General features: G+C 32.3%; 2 protein-coding genes across 4 annotated transcripts; one reads left to right on the top strand and one right to left on the bottom strand.

Annotated features, from left to right (window-relative positions):
• On the top strand, positions 1-5,962 carry LOC144561835 (14-3-3 protein 7-like). 2 transcript variants are annotated; one of them, XM_078310937.1, is made up of 7 exons: positions 1-291; positions 2,026-2,323; positions 3,009-3,096; positions 3,672-3,781; positions 3,990-4,138; positions 4,778-4,818; positions 5,612-5,962. In XM_078310937.1, the coding sequence occupies exons 1-6, from the start codon at positions 216-218 to the stop codon at positions 4,807-4,809; spliced, it is 753 nt and encodes a 250-aa protein (XP_078167063.1). In that variant the 5' UTR covers positions 1-215; the 3' UTR covers positions 4,810-4,818; positions 5,612-5,962. The 2 variants fall into 2 exon arrangements, with proteins under 2 accessions (XP_078167063.1, XP_078167071.1); XM_078310945.1 differs by having other exon boundaries at positions 49-291; positions 4,778-4,825; positions 5,620-5,962.
• Positions 5,963-6,972: 1,010 nt separating this feature from the next.
• Positions 6,973-12,276, bottom strand: ABCI13 (non-intrinsic ABC protein 11). 2 transcript variants are annotated; one of them, XM_078310927.1, is made up of 11 exons: positions 11,986-12,276; positions 11,479-11,563; positions 11,107-11,235; positions 10,924-11,019; positions 10,407-10,484; positions 9,938-9,999; positions 9,770-9,845; positions 9,010-9,117; positions 8,423-8,598; positions 7,663-7,747; positions 6,973-7,220 (listed from the first exon to the last, which is right to left on the bottom strand). In XM_078310927.1, exons 1-11 carry the CDS (start codon positions 12,111-12,113, stop codon positions 7,182-7,184), a joined length of 1,062 nt encoding a protein of 353 aa, XP_078167053.1. In that variant the 5' UTR covers positions 12,114-12,276; the 3' UTR covers positions 6,973-7,181. The 2 variants fall into 2 exon arrangements, with proteins under 2 accessions (XP_078167053.1, XP_078167046.1); XM_078310920.1 differs by having other exon boundaries at positions 11,107-11,259; positions 11,986-12,193.

Raw genomic sequence — 12,276 nt, 5'->3', positions numbered from 1 at the left:
TTTCTCTGGCCATCTGATGATATTCGCAGTAGGCTTCAAGCGGCCAACTCTTGTTCCTTCTTCCCGATCTCTATTTTTCTCCCAATCCTCGACAGCAGCGACAGCGACAGCGACAAAGAGAGAGAGAGATCCAGTGGTTTTACACGGCTTTGTGTTTTTTTGTCTGAGTGAGAGAGAGAAAGACAAAGACAAAGACAAAGAGAAAGAGGTTACAGATGGAAGAGAAAAGGGAGGAGAGAGAGAAGCTCGTTTACCAGGCGAGATTAGCTGAACAAGCTGAGAGATATGATGGTATGAACTCTCTCTCTCTCTCTCTCGCGCACTAGACTTACTGATATTTTCTCGTTGATTTTGTTCAAAATTATGTGATATTTCATGATTTCGAAATTTTAGCTTCTTGGATAGTGTGGTACTGATACAGTACAAAGTTGACAGTATTTTTGGGAGTATAAAGTTTGCAACTTGAAAGAAAAAAAATTGTTTCATTAGGTTTCCTATGTGGATGTTTAGAACTTTTTGGGGCAAATTTAATACTTATTAGGGGTCCCATTAAAAATATGGTTTCCCTTTTTAAGTAACAGATGTCAAAGAAAAAATGATGCATTTCTTTTAGTTTTTTTCTTTTCTTTTTTTGGCATTTATGTACAGTTAACCTATTTTGGATTTTGTATGGCAGTATTTGATTAGGTTTGCTAAGTTGATGTTTTGATCTTTTGGGGCATATTAAAAAACTTATTAGGGGTCCCATGAAAAATATGGTTTCCCATTTTAAGTACCAGATGCAAAGAAAAAATGATGCATTTCTTTTGTTTTTTATTTTTATTTTATAAGCATTTATGTACAGTTAACCTATTTTGGATTTTGTATTGCAGTATTTGATTAGGTTTGCTAAGTGGATGTTTTGAACTTTTGGGGCAAATTTAAAACTTATTAAGGGTCTCATTAAAAATATGGTTTCCCATTTTTAAGTACCAGAAGCCAAAGAAAACAATTTGCATTTCTTTTGGGTTTTTTATTTTTTATATTTTTTTTAGCATTTATGTACAGTTAACCTATTTTTTATTTTGTATGACAGTATTTGACTAGTTTTCCTAAGTGGATGTTTTGAACTTTTGAGGCAAATTAAAAACTTATTAAGGGTCCCATTAAAAATATGGTTTCCCACTTAGGTACTAGACGCCAAAGAAAACAACTTGCATTTCATTTGGGTTTTTTATTTTTATTTTTCAGTTAACCTATTTTGGACTTTGTATGACAGTATCTGATTTGGTTTGCTAAGTGGATGTTTTGAACTTTTTGGGCAAATTAAGAACTTATTAGGGGTCCCATTAAAAATATGGTTTCCCATTTTAAGTGCCAGGTGCCAAAGAAAAAATGATGCATTTCTTTTGGTTTTTTTCTTTTCTTTTTTTGGCATTTATGTACAGTTAACCTATTTTGGATTTTGTATGGCAGTACTTGATTAGGTTTCCTCAGTTGGTGTTTTGAACTTTTGGGGCAAATTAAAAATTTATTTGGGCTTCCATTGAAAATATGGTTTCCCGTTTTAAGTACCAGATGCCAAAGAAAACAACTTGAATTTCTTTTGGGATTTTTTTTTTTTTTTTTTTTTTTAGCATTTATGTACAATTAACCTATTTTGGATTTTGTATGACAGTATTTAATTAGGTTTCCTAAGTGGATGTTTTGAACTTTTTGGGGCAAATTTAAAACTTGTTAGGGGTCCCATTAAAAAATATGGTTTCCCATTTTAAGTCCCAGATGCCAAAGAAAAAAAAGTTGCATTTCTTTTGTTTTTTTTTTTTTTCATTCAATTGTTTGACATTTTTAGTGTTTATCTTATAAATTTTTTAGTTAACTGTTATATACGGGCTAGGGCTTAGAATTGTATATTTTGCATTTAAAAGATGAGGGTAGAAATGTAATAACTGAAACTTCTGAGGTTAGGTGAATTAAGCCAACATCCTATTAGTTATATAAATTTCATCTTTTCTTGATTAATTAATTACTCAATCTGTTTCATAGATATGATGGATTGCATGAGAAAGATAGCTCGAATGGACATAGAACCAACTGGAGAGGAGCGAAACCTCCTCTCTGTTTCTTACAAGAATATAATTGGAGCGAGAAGGTCTTCTTGGCGAATTCTCTCTTCTCTTGAGGAGAAAGAAGAGACTGAGAAAAATTTAAAAACTATACAAGAGTATAGGAAGAAAGTCGAGGATGAGATGGCAAGGATTAGCAATGAAATCTTGTCGATTATTGCTATCCATCTCCTGCCCAATTCAACTACTGCCGAATCTGTAGTTTTCTTCTACAAAATGTAAGCTGTTATCTGGTACAGAGATATACTAAAAAGCACCATTTATAGCTCCATTATGGGAAATGTGATGTATAACACCTATCCAAAAATGCAAACAACAGTTCTGACTTCTGAGTGAGGCTATGGTACTATGCATAGCACGGATTGGTCCGTACTATGGATCCATATTTTCGTTTTCAAAATTTAAATATCCGATCTAATCCGTTCGACATGATCTCTATATGAAAATGTATTTGCAGGATAGATTTTATATTTTTTTAGATAGGAAGAAAGTCACTATTTTTGAATGGTCTAAGATCTTTAGATCAAGTGTTTTTTACCTATCTAAAAAAATAGTAAGAAAATTCTAAAAAATGTAAAATTTGATCTACAAGTACATTATCATATGGAGATCATGTTGAACGGTTCAGATTGATTGTTTGAACTTAAAAAATGAAGCTATTGATCCATAGTATAGATCAATATGCGCTATGCATAGTACCATAGCCTCACTCATTCTTTTCCTCTCTCAATTTCTTAAAAGAATAGGTAGGGGAAGCTAGAAAAGATAATGCATGTCATTTGTTACTATTGTGTTCATTTTTTATTTTGCAATGGTACATGTGATATTTTAATGTTTTCAGGAATACACATTTTATAGCCTATTTTAGTGTTCCATTAACAATTTTAGTTAATTCCAAAACAGGAAAGGAGATTACTACAGATACCTGGCCGAGTTTAAACCTGATAATGAGAAAAATGAGGCCGCTGATCAGTCGCTGAAGGCGTACCAGGTTTTTACTGTTTATATTTGAATTTCATGCAAGTCTAAGTAGACTCAATTACTTCAGTGGTACCAGTTGCTGTATTAATAGTGTGAAAACGCGTACTATTGCTTTCTTTCTTCCCCTTTGGGATACAAAATTAGGATCTGTTGGCATAATTGTTTTTAATGGTTGCTGATCCTGAAGTATACAACTGATATTATGAAATGTTGTACCAGTATTCTTGCACGTACCATTATTGGGCAATTGTGGTTAATTCAGGGGCGAATTTACATTTGCTAAATGGGGGTCAATTGACCCCCATTTAATCTAAAAACCCTTTAAACATGTGCAACTGATTATAATATTAAAGATACATTTGCTATATGTATGCTATTTTTGACATTCATAGATTAAAATCCTTGTGTGCATATTAACCCCCATTGATTAAATTTGCTATATTTGCATTTACTAGAAATTTTTATGTACACATTGACAATTAAGTGGCTTAGAACGTTACTGGTACAGTATCAGTAAAAGCATCTCTTTCTCTTAATTATTTCTTTGGAAAATAAATCATGGTTTCTTACATACATTGTTTTCAGGCGGCTACAAGTACTGCCATGACTGAACTTCCACCTACTAATGCAATAAGACTCGGCCTAGCACTTAATTTCTCTGTTTTTTATTATGAGATTCTAAAATTACCAGAGAGGTACTGATCAAAATATTTTATTTTTTGTTTGTGCTATAGCAAATAGATTTTGTTTGACAATTACTTTCTTGTATAATTTCGGTGCAAACTTTCATGAGGCATCTCTCCTTTTTTTTTAATATTCCCTATTTATCTAAGGGTATGTGTGATATTTCTTTTTTTTTAATCTTTATATGTTAAATTGGAATTTATTTTATGAAATTTTCAGGGCACACCATCTGGGAAAACAAGCATTTGATGAGGCTGTTCAAGAGTTGAATTCTGTAAGTGAGGAATCTTACAAGGATACTAATCTTATAATGCGACTACTGCAGGACAATCTTGCCCTTTGGAAAAATGAGCTCACTGCTGCAGAAGGTACATGTAAATATAACTTCACCTAAAAATTTATAAAAATACTGTATATTTCCTCATAAGGCAAGTGAAATACACAGGCCCTATTTTTGTTTCTTAGAAGCTTATTCAGTTTTAGAGTCTATACATTTTATCTCTATCTATAACAGAATGTTTTAGAGTGAGGTTATATGCATATTACGGATCGACCTGTGCTATGGATCCATATCTCTATTTTCAAAGTTCAAACAATCGATCTGAACCGCTAAACATGATTTCCATATGAAAATGTACTTGGAGATCAAATTTAATATTTTTAGAATTCTTTTACTATTTTTTTAGACAGGTAGAAAATCACTTGGTCTAAAAATTCTGGACCATTCAAAAGTACTGATTTTCTAACTATCTAAAAAATTAGTAAAAAAATTCTAAAAAATGTAAAATTTAGTCTACAAATATATTTTGATATGGTGGTCATGTTTAACTGTTCAAATCGACTGTTTGAACTTTGAAAATAAAGATATAAATCCATAGCACGGATAGATCAGTAATATGCATATTAGCATAGTCTCATTGAATGTTTTATTGTAAAGAGTAAAGAAATATTTTTATAGTTTGGATGTAAGAACTTTACTAATATATGAACCTATATTTCTCTCTCAGGTGAACCGTCGAATGATATTGATATGGGATGAAAAGAGAAGGTGAAACGTCCATCTTTAATAAATATTAAATCTCAACTCTTTCTGAATAATATTTTCTGTTATTTCCTTTTGATCAACCAGAGATCACTGCACCATTTAGAACTGGTACAATGTCAACTAACCTCATTGGTGCAGTATATACTATATAGTCTGTACTTTGTTCACTGCTGTCTGATACAAAAATTTAAGCCAAAATACTTATAAGGCGTCAAATGAGCCAAAAAAGAAATAAATTTTAGTTAAAAAAATAAATTAATTCCTTGTTGATACCCAAGCAGTGTTAGTCCCAGTACATGATGGTATGATACCTGATTGATTATTTGCTTGATAATATAGAGTGAAGCTATGGTACTATGCATAGCGCCGATTGGTACTCTGGATCAATATCTACTTTTTCAAAGTTCAAATCGTCGATCATAGCCATTCAACATGAAATCCATATGAAAATATACTTGCAGACTAAATTTTACATCTTTTTACAAATTTTTTACTATTATTTTAAATAGGTAGAAAATCACTGCTTTTGAATGGTCTAGAATTTTAAGATCAAGTGATTTTCTACCTATCTAAAAATTTGTTAAAAAATTCTAAAATTTAATCTACAGGTACATTTTCATATGGAGATTATATTGAACGGTTTAGATCGACTGTTTGGACTTTAAAAATGGAGATATTGATCCATAGTACGGACCAGTCCCTGCTATGTGTAGTTATCATAGTCTCAGTAATATATATATTCTGGTGTGCTAGAATGCAACTTATAGTAGCTCGCGTTGACCTTTATATGTGTCAGGTCTGGAGTTGGCGCCTGAATTTCACTGGTACTGATGAGTTTCTGACTGAGTTCATGGAAGGTTAATCTTTTGGATATGGGTAATGTGTTATTTATTAGGTTATCTTTTGGAGATGTAATCTGTTATTTAGTTGAAAAAACCACAAAACTTTTAGGCCCCACTTTTGGATCTTTTTCCCGAGCGAGCTATCTGGCGAAAAAAGAAGAAGCTCAGGGGGACCTATTGTTTGTACCATTGCTGGATTTTATGCAGTAGTTGTAAGATGTGGTTCCCTTTATATGTGCTGGAAGCACCTTTTGTTTTTTGATATGTTACTTGTTCCCATATAATTACTTAATTATTTACTCTTTTTCTTTTTCCAAAAAAAAAAAAAAATTAAATTGTTTGAAATGGTGCGTGATTCTATAACTTGGCTATTGAAAACATAACATACTGTTTACATTTGCAAAATTATTTTATGTAGTAGAGCAAATCCCCTTAGTTATGTCTGATTAGTAGCTGCCTCATTTCTTGAGGAAAATATATTGTGCAACTAATAAGGAAACATATGTTTGTGCACCGCTGTACAACAATAGTAAAAGCAGTGCTGCATGAAGCAAAAACTGCTCTGTTAATATATTTATCCTATTTTCTTCGAGGGAAATTCTGCACTAGTTGTTTCCGAGTCCATACTCCATAAAAACTCTTTTTTATTTTTAAATCCACGTGTTAAATCGTACAAAAATAGTGATATATCACATCTCAACATCAAACTATGATAATAAAGAGGGTTCAAATATACCATGATTTTGTGCTCTAATATGCTTCACATCCTTTATTTTTGTTTTTAAAATTTGAACCGCTTAACATGATCTTCATAATAAAATATGCTTAAACACCAAATATATTTTTTCCGATTCTTTTTACTATTTTTTTAGATAAATACGAAATCATTGTTTTAAAGAAATTCTGAACTATCCGAGAAAGTGATATTGTACCTACGTAAAACAATAGTAACAAAATTCTAAAAAATATAAAATTTATTTCCAAGCATTTTTATTATGAATATCATGTTGAGCAGTTTGAATTGAGTGTTCAGATTTTAAAAACATAAATAAAGAATGTGAAACATCAAATTCTGAACTATCCGAGAAAGTGATATTGTACCTACGTAAAACAATAGTAACAAAATTCTAAAAAATATAAAATTTATTTCCAAGCATTTTTATTATGAATATCATGTTGAGCAGTTTGAATTGAGTGTTCAGATTTTAAAAACATAAATAAAGAATGTGAAACATATTAGAGCACAAAATCATAGTGCATTTGAACCCTCCTTAATAATAAATTTGAAAGTTCTTTTCGTTGAATATAAGAAGACTTTGTACATTAAAGTTATTCTCTTTCCATGTATATTTACTTCATTCTAATTTGTTTGTAAGATTAACAAAAAAAACGGGAGCCTGATAGAACTGTGATGAATTCAAGAATATCACTTGACGTGATTTGACATCTTTTAGAGAATTGATAAATCCCGTAACTGTTAATACACATCAAATTGATTTCTTAATTAGATTGCTAATAGCTGAGTCAATACTTTATTGGGCCATCCAAGCTACCTGAAGCAAACTGCAAGAAATACAAAATTCAGAAAGTAAATTAGAGAAAAAGAGAATATTAGAGAATCAAGAGTGAGGCTATGACACAATGCATAGCGTGGATTGGTCCGTACTATTGATCATTATCTTCGTTTTCAAAGTTCAAATAGTCGATTTGAACCGTTCAACAAAATGTAATTGACTAAATTTTACATTTTCTTCGAACATTTTTACTATTTTTTTTATTAGTAGAAAATCACTACTTTAGAATGGTCTTGAATTTTGAGATAAAAGTGATTTTCTACTTATCTAAAAAAATTGTAAAAAATGTAAAAATTGAACTATGAATACATTTTCATATGGAGATCATGTTAAACAGTTCAGATCACGGAGATATTGATCCATAGTACGTACCAATCCGCACTATGCATAGTACCATAGCCTCAGTCGAGAATCAATGCAACCATCAGTACCTGTTTAACAATAGGATTTGTGGATGTCATGAATTCATTTGTCATTCCTTCCCAGACTATCTTTCCTTCATGAAGAAACAACAACCTTGCAAGAGAAAATAACAAGTCAGGTACTTATAGGGGTGTTCATTGGATCCGGTTTATTTGGTTTTCAACTGAACCGACAAATTTTGGATTAAATGGTTTGGTTCAGTTGAATGTTTGAATTACTATGACATTTTATATTTGGTTCAGTATAATCTCCCATGATTCGGTTCAACCAAACAAATTAAAATTTACTTGATATTTACTTGAATCACTTCGGTTTAATCTCTCTTATTCTGGTTTGACTGATATATATTTTGATATACATTTCTATGATTATTGAATGTATTTGTGTATGTATTGAGTTTTGACCTTTTGAAATTTAATCTCTTATTTCGGTTCAACCAAACAAACCGAAATTTACTTCAGTTTTTTGGTTAGGTTATTATTTGGTTGGCAAGTTTAATTCGGTTGGTTCAATTAGATTTTTGAAAACCGGATAAAATTTTGTTTGATTATTTTAATTCGGTTGTAACTCAAATGATCATTTGAATGCCCTAGGTGTACAGTACCAGCACGTCAGCACAACATTAAGACCAAAATTTTTAAATTTTCATTTCTAAGTTAGTCAATTGTATAATTATGATCTACTGAGACTCGAGCATAAAACAAAAGGCTTTAAAAAAATTATAAAAAGAAAATCTTATTAGAATGGTGCTGTTCCGATCAGATGTACCTATCAACAGCTCGTCTAATAGTGCTATGCTGATGTGTAACGACCACATAGGATGCGATGTTCCCTTGCTTGCCGAGAGCATCTTGACCATTGATATGTACCGATCGAATCAGATCCTCTACAACAGTTGAAGCTATTGGGTCAAGCCCTGCTGTCGGTTCATCATATAATATCACCTAACAAAAAAAAACATATAGTAAAATTAAAGAACTAGTAGAAGAATGTTCATACAAATTTGGATGATTTCAATAAAACCTGATATCATATTAGGTCATTCTAGCCAGTCATGTTCTAAATATTTTTTATATGCACCAAGGATTGGTTAAATTCATATCCCAAGCAACTCAAAGTTTGGGTTTGATTCTAGACCGTCCAATTAGAATCTGCACGAATATTAAAGAGGCCTCGTGAATTCAACCACAGACCGGATTCTGATCCAAACTCAAATTTTGAGTTACTTTAGGGGATATGGACCCCGATAGGCCCAGGCTCATGGTCACCTAATCAAATAATAAATTGGTTACATTTTACTCCACTCCCAAGACGAAATATTAATTATGAAAATATGATGTGACAAAGCTGCCAACCTCTGGTTCAATGGTCTCTTTTGTATTGTCATATATAATAGACCGGGCTAAAGCAACTCGTTTTTTCATGCCTCCTGATAGCTCAGATGGCATTCTATCCTCCACTCCCTGCATAGACAATATACAACAAAACATGAGTATTGCATCCTAGACAACATTGCTTCATTTTAACATTATTTAAAGGCTGAGGCTATCGTATTATGCATAGAGCAGATTGGCCAGTACTTTAGATTAATATCTTCATTTTCAAATTTCAAACAATTGATTTGAACCGTTTAACATGATCTTCATGTGAAGATTTACTTGCACACTAAATTTTAAATTTTTATGATTTTTTTTCACAATCTTTTTAGATAGGTAGAAAAATCACTAATTTGAATGGTCTAGAATCTTTAGATCAAGTGATTTTCTACCTATATAAAAAAATAGTAAAAAAATTCTAAAAAATGTCAAATTTGATCTACATGTACATTTTCATATGGTGATTATGTTGAACGGTTCAGATCACCCGTTCGGACTTTGTAAACAGAGATATTGGTCCATAGTACGGATCAATCTGCGCTATGCATAGTACCATAGCCTCACTCTTGTTTAAATGCTAGGAATGTATCCATTGATTCAGATGAGGATGAGCTCATATTATGACGAAAAGGCCAGAAACTATTTCCATTAGTATAGTTCTAATGCACAAATTTCAATGCCATCGTAATACAGTAAATCTAAGAAAACAGATGAAAATCAAAATGAGGAGAAAACACACTTTTAACCCAACAGCCGCCAGGGTCTCCGTTACCAACTTTTCTATGCAGTTCTCAGGCATGTTAGACTTTTCATACCTAAATTTCAAAGAGGCAAAGATGAAATAACAAATGAGAAAAATCAAATTGACTGCAGCTGAATTTGGTTGAAAATGGAAAACACTCCTTACAAGAGAAAACCAACATTTTCACGAACTGTCAGCGAATCAAATAGTGCTGCGCTTTGAAACACCTGTGTCAGAAAGCAATGATATTATGATCAATTCAATCAAATTTAAGAGTTTTGAGTTTAAGATAAGTGAAAGAAATATTATACAGAACTTTTTTGTTTTGAGCTTTTTAATTTTTTTTTCTGGTACTTGAGCGGATCAATAAAACCTCAGATTGATCATTGATGCCAAAAATATACATGTAAGAAATAAAGCAGTAAATAAAAATCTGGAAGTTAGCTCTACATCAACCAATATCTGTCCCGATCATTACTGTACCAAACCAACCTATTATGGTTAATGAACAAAATATATAATAATTAGAGGTTGATATATAAATTATACAAGCCTGGTATAATAGCAATTATGTCAATGTGATAGTTCATGTCCAAATCTTGCAAGTAAATAAAATGCAAAATAGACAGCATACAAGACCAATTCGAAGACCCGAGATCTCTTCATCACTAACCAAACCAAGTCTCTTCTTCCCGCAAATTAGTACATCACCCTTTCAATAAAAAAGAAAAATGTGATAAAGACTAATCAGTTAATAATAAAATAAGGACATGCATCTCATCAATAATATTTCAGCTGGTATCTTTTGGGATAAGAACAGAGATCCTGTAGCTCAATACCACATTTTTATACAAAATTATCCAAAGCCGGACCCAAATCGCCCAACCAGCTTTGAGATTTGTGCAAATGATTTGAACTAATAAATTTAAATGGCCCCGTGAATCTAAAGCATCCTTACAAATTTTGGCACCGATCGGACAGTTTAGGTCCGACTTCCTTTGGACAAAACCCCACCCACTATATACTGGTTAATGTTAGTAAATACTAAATACTGGTGCAATTGTAAAAATCTTTTGAAGGCGATTTATGAAAACAAATAAAAGAAGGTCCAATCAGTAGAAGGTACCGCACTGTCATGCCAGTCTGTTTACCTTGTCTGGTGCAAGGAGTCCAGCAATAACTTTTAATATTGTTGATTTTCCTGTCCCAGATGGGCCAATAATTCCAACAGCTTCACCGTGCCTTATCTGAGAAAAGTAAGAAAACATTAGTATCATTACATACTTTGATTCAAAATTAATCAAAAGGAAAAGCGTGCAAGCATATAAATGCACCTTCAAGCTGACACCTTTCAAAATATGCTTGTCACCAAAAGATTTGTGAACATCACGACATTCTATAAGCACGTCAGATTCATTTCTTATTCCTCTGTGACCATCTAATTTCTCTGAAAAACTTGGATTCTGACATCGCAAACCAAAGACTCGCTATTAAAATTAAATGAGAAGTACATACTTTACTACAACAGATCAACTCAATTGAAACAAAAGTCAGATATTATCCCCAATGTAATTAATTTAGAGATTATTTTATTGGAATATTTATTACAAGAGAGGGAACGAGTGAGCACAATTTTCTCAACGACATTACTTTCTAACTTAAAAGTTCAGAAACAATAAATATAATTTTGCAGTTATAATACACACCTCATATTTATTCTTAGCACTGTTTACATTGGTAGCAACAACGGGTGAGGAGGAACAAACCATCCTATGTTTTCTCATAGTCATCCTGTAAAACTTCCATTAGTGAAGTTCATCAAAATCTCATCGAAGAGTTTGAATGTTTCATAAACGGAAATAATTGATTCAAGGAACTTTTTTTACAAAAATCCAAGTTTCCTAGCATCTCATCTTTTCAAAGAACTTTTGATTTATCTAAAAATTAAAGTTTAAACAATTTTATCAATTGAATTTCAATGTAAACAAACTAACTTTCCCCATTTCAAATATATTAGACAATTTTCTCATCCCTATTGACAAATGTAGCAAATATGATCTCACTATGAAGAATCAATTTCTCGACAACAGTTTTAACTACATACCAAAAGTGTTAAACAACCAGAACTACCTCAATTGCAAGAAACAACAGTTCAATTCTCAATCTACACATGGTTAAATGCATATAGAGATTCAGAGGGAGAAGAATTACACCTCCGTACGGAGAAGAGAGACGGAGCTAACCCCGAACTGCGGGAGGAGATGCATCTCCTGCTGCCACCTGTGCATGTACAGAAACTTGGCGATGATCTCACCAATCCACTTGGAGTCACCGTCGCCATCTCTACCTTTCCTTTACCCTCTTCCCTCTCATGCGTGCAGGAACGGTGCTAATTTGGCTTCTGACAGCGCGGTTTCCAGAAATCAGCGAGATGCTCTCTGAGATCCGACCCGTTGTCGTTCGTATGATGATTCCCTAAAGTAACTCAAATTTTATTTTCGATC

Source organism: Carex rostrata, chromosome 1 (genome assembly GCF_964058835.1).
Source record: "Carex rostrata chromosome 1, lpCarRost1.2, whole genome shotgun sequence".
NCBI classification, from domain to species: domain Eukaryota; kingdom Viridiplantae; phylum Streptophyta; class Magnoliopsida; order Poales; family Cyperaceae; genus Carex; species Carex rostrata.
This window is presented reverse-complemented; position numbering and strand designations above follow the sequence as displayed.

Excerpts from the sequence above, each read along its gene's own strand:
- LOC144561835 (XM_078310937.1), top strand. The coding sequence starts at position 216 with ATGGAAGAGAAAAGGGAGGAGAGAGAGAAGCTCGTTTACCAGGCGAGA. Across the intron at positions 2,324-3,008 it reads GTAGTTTTCTTCTACAAAAT|GAAAGGAGATTACTACAGAT; the intron begins GTAAGCTGTTAT and ends ATTCCAAAACAG. Across the intron at positions 4,139-4,777 it reads TGAGCTCACTGCTGCAGAAG|GTGAACCGTCGAATGATATT; the intron begins GTACATGTAAAT and ends TTTCTCTCTCAG.
- ABCI13 (XM_078310920.1), bottom strand. The coding sequence starts at position 12,113 with ATGGCGACGGTGACTCCAAGTGGATTGGTGAGATCATCGCCAAGTTTC. Across the intron at positions 11,020-11,106 it reads TGAAAGGTGTCAGCTTGAAG|ATAAGGCACGGTGAAGCTGT; the intron begins GTGCATTTATAT and ends TACTTTTCTCAG. Across the intron at positions 7,748-8,422 it reads ATTAGACGAGCTGTTGATAG|GTTGTTGTTTCTTCATGAAG; the intron begins GTACATCTGATC and ends TTCTCTTGCAAG.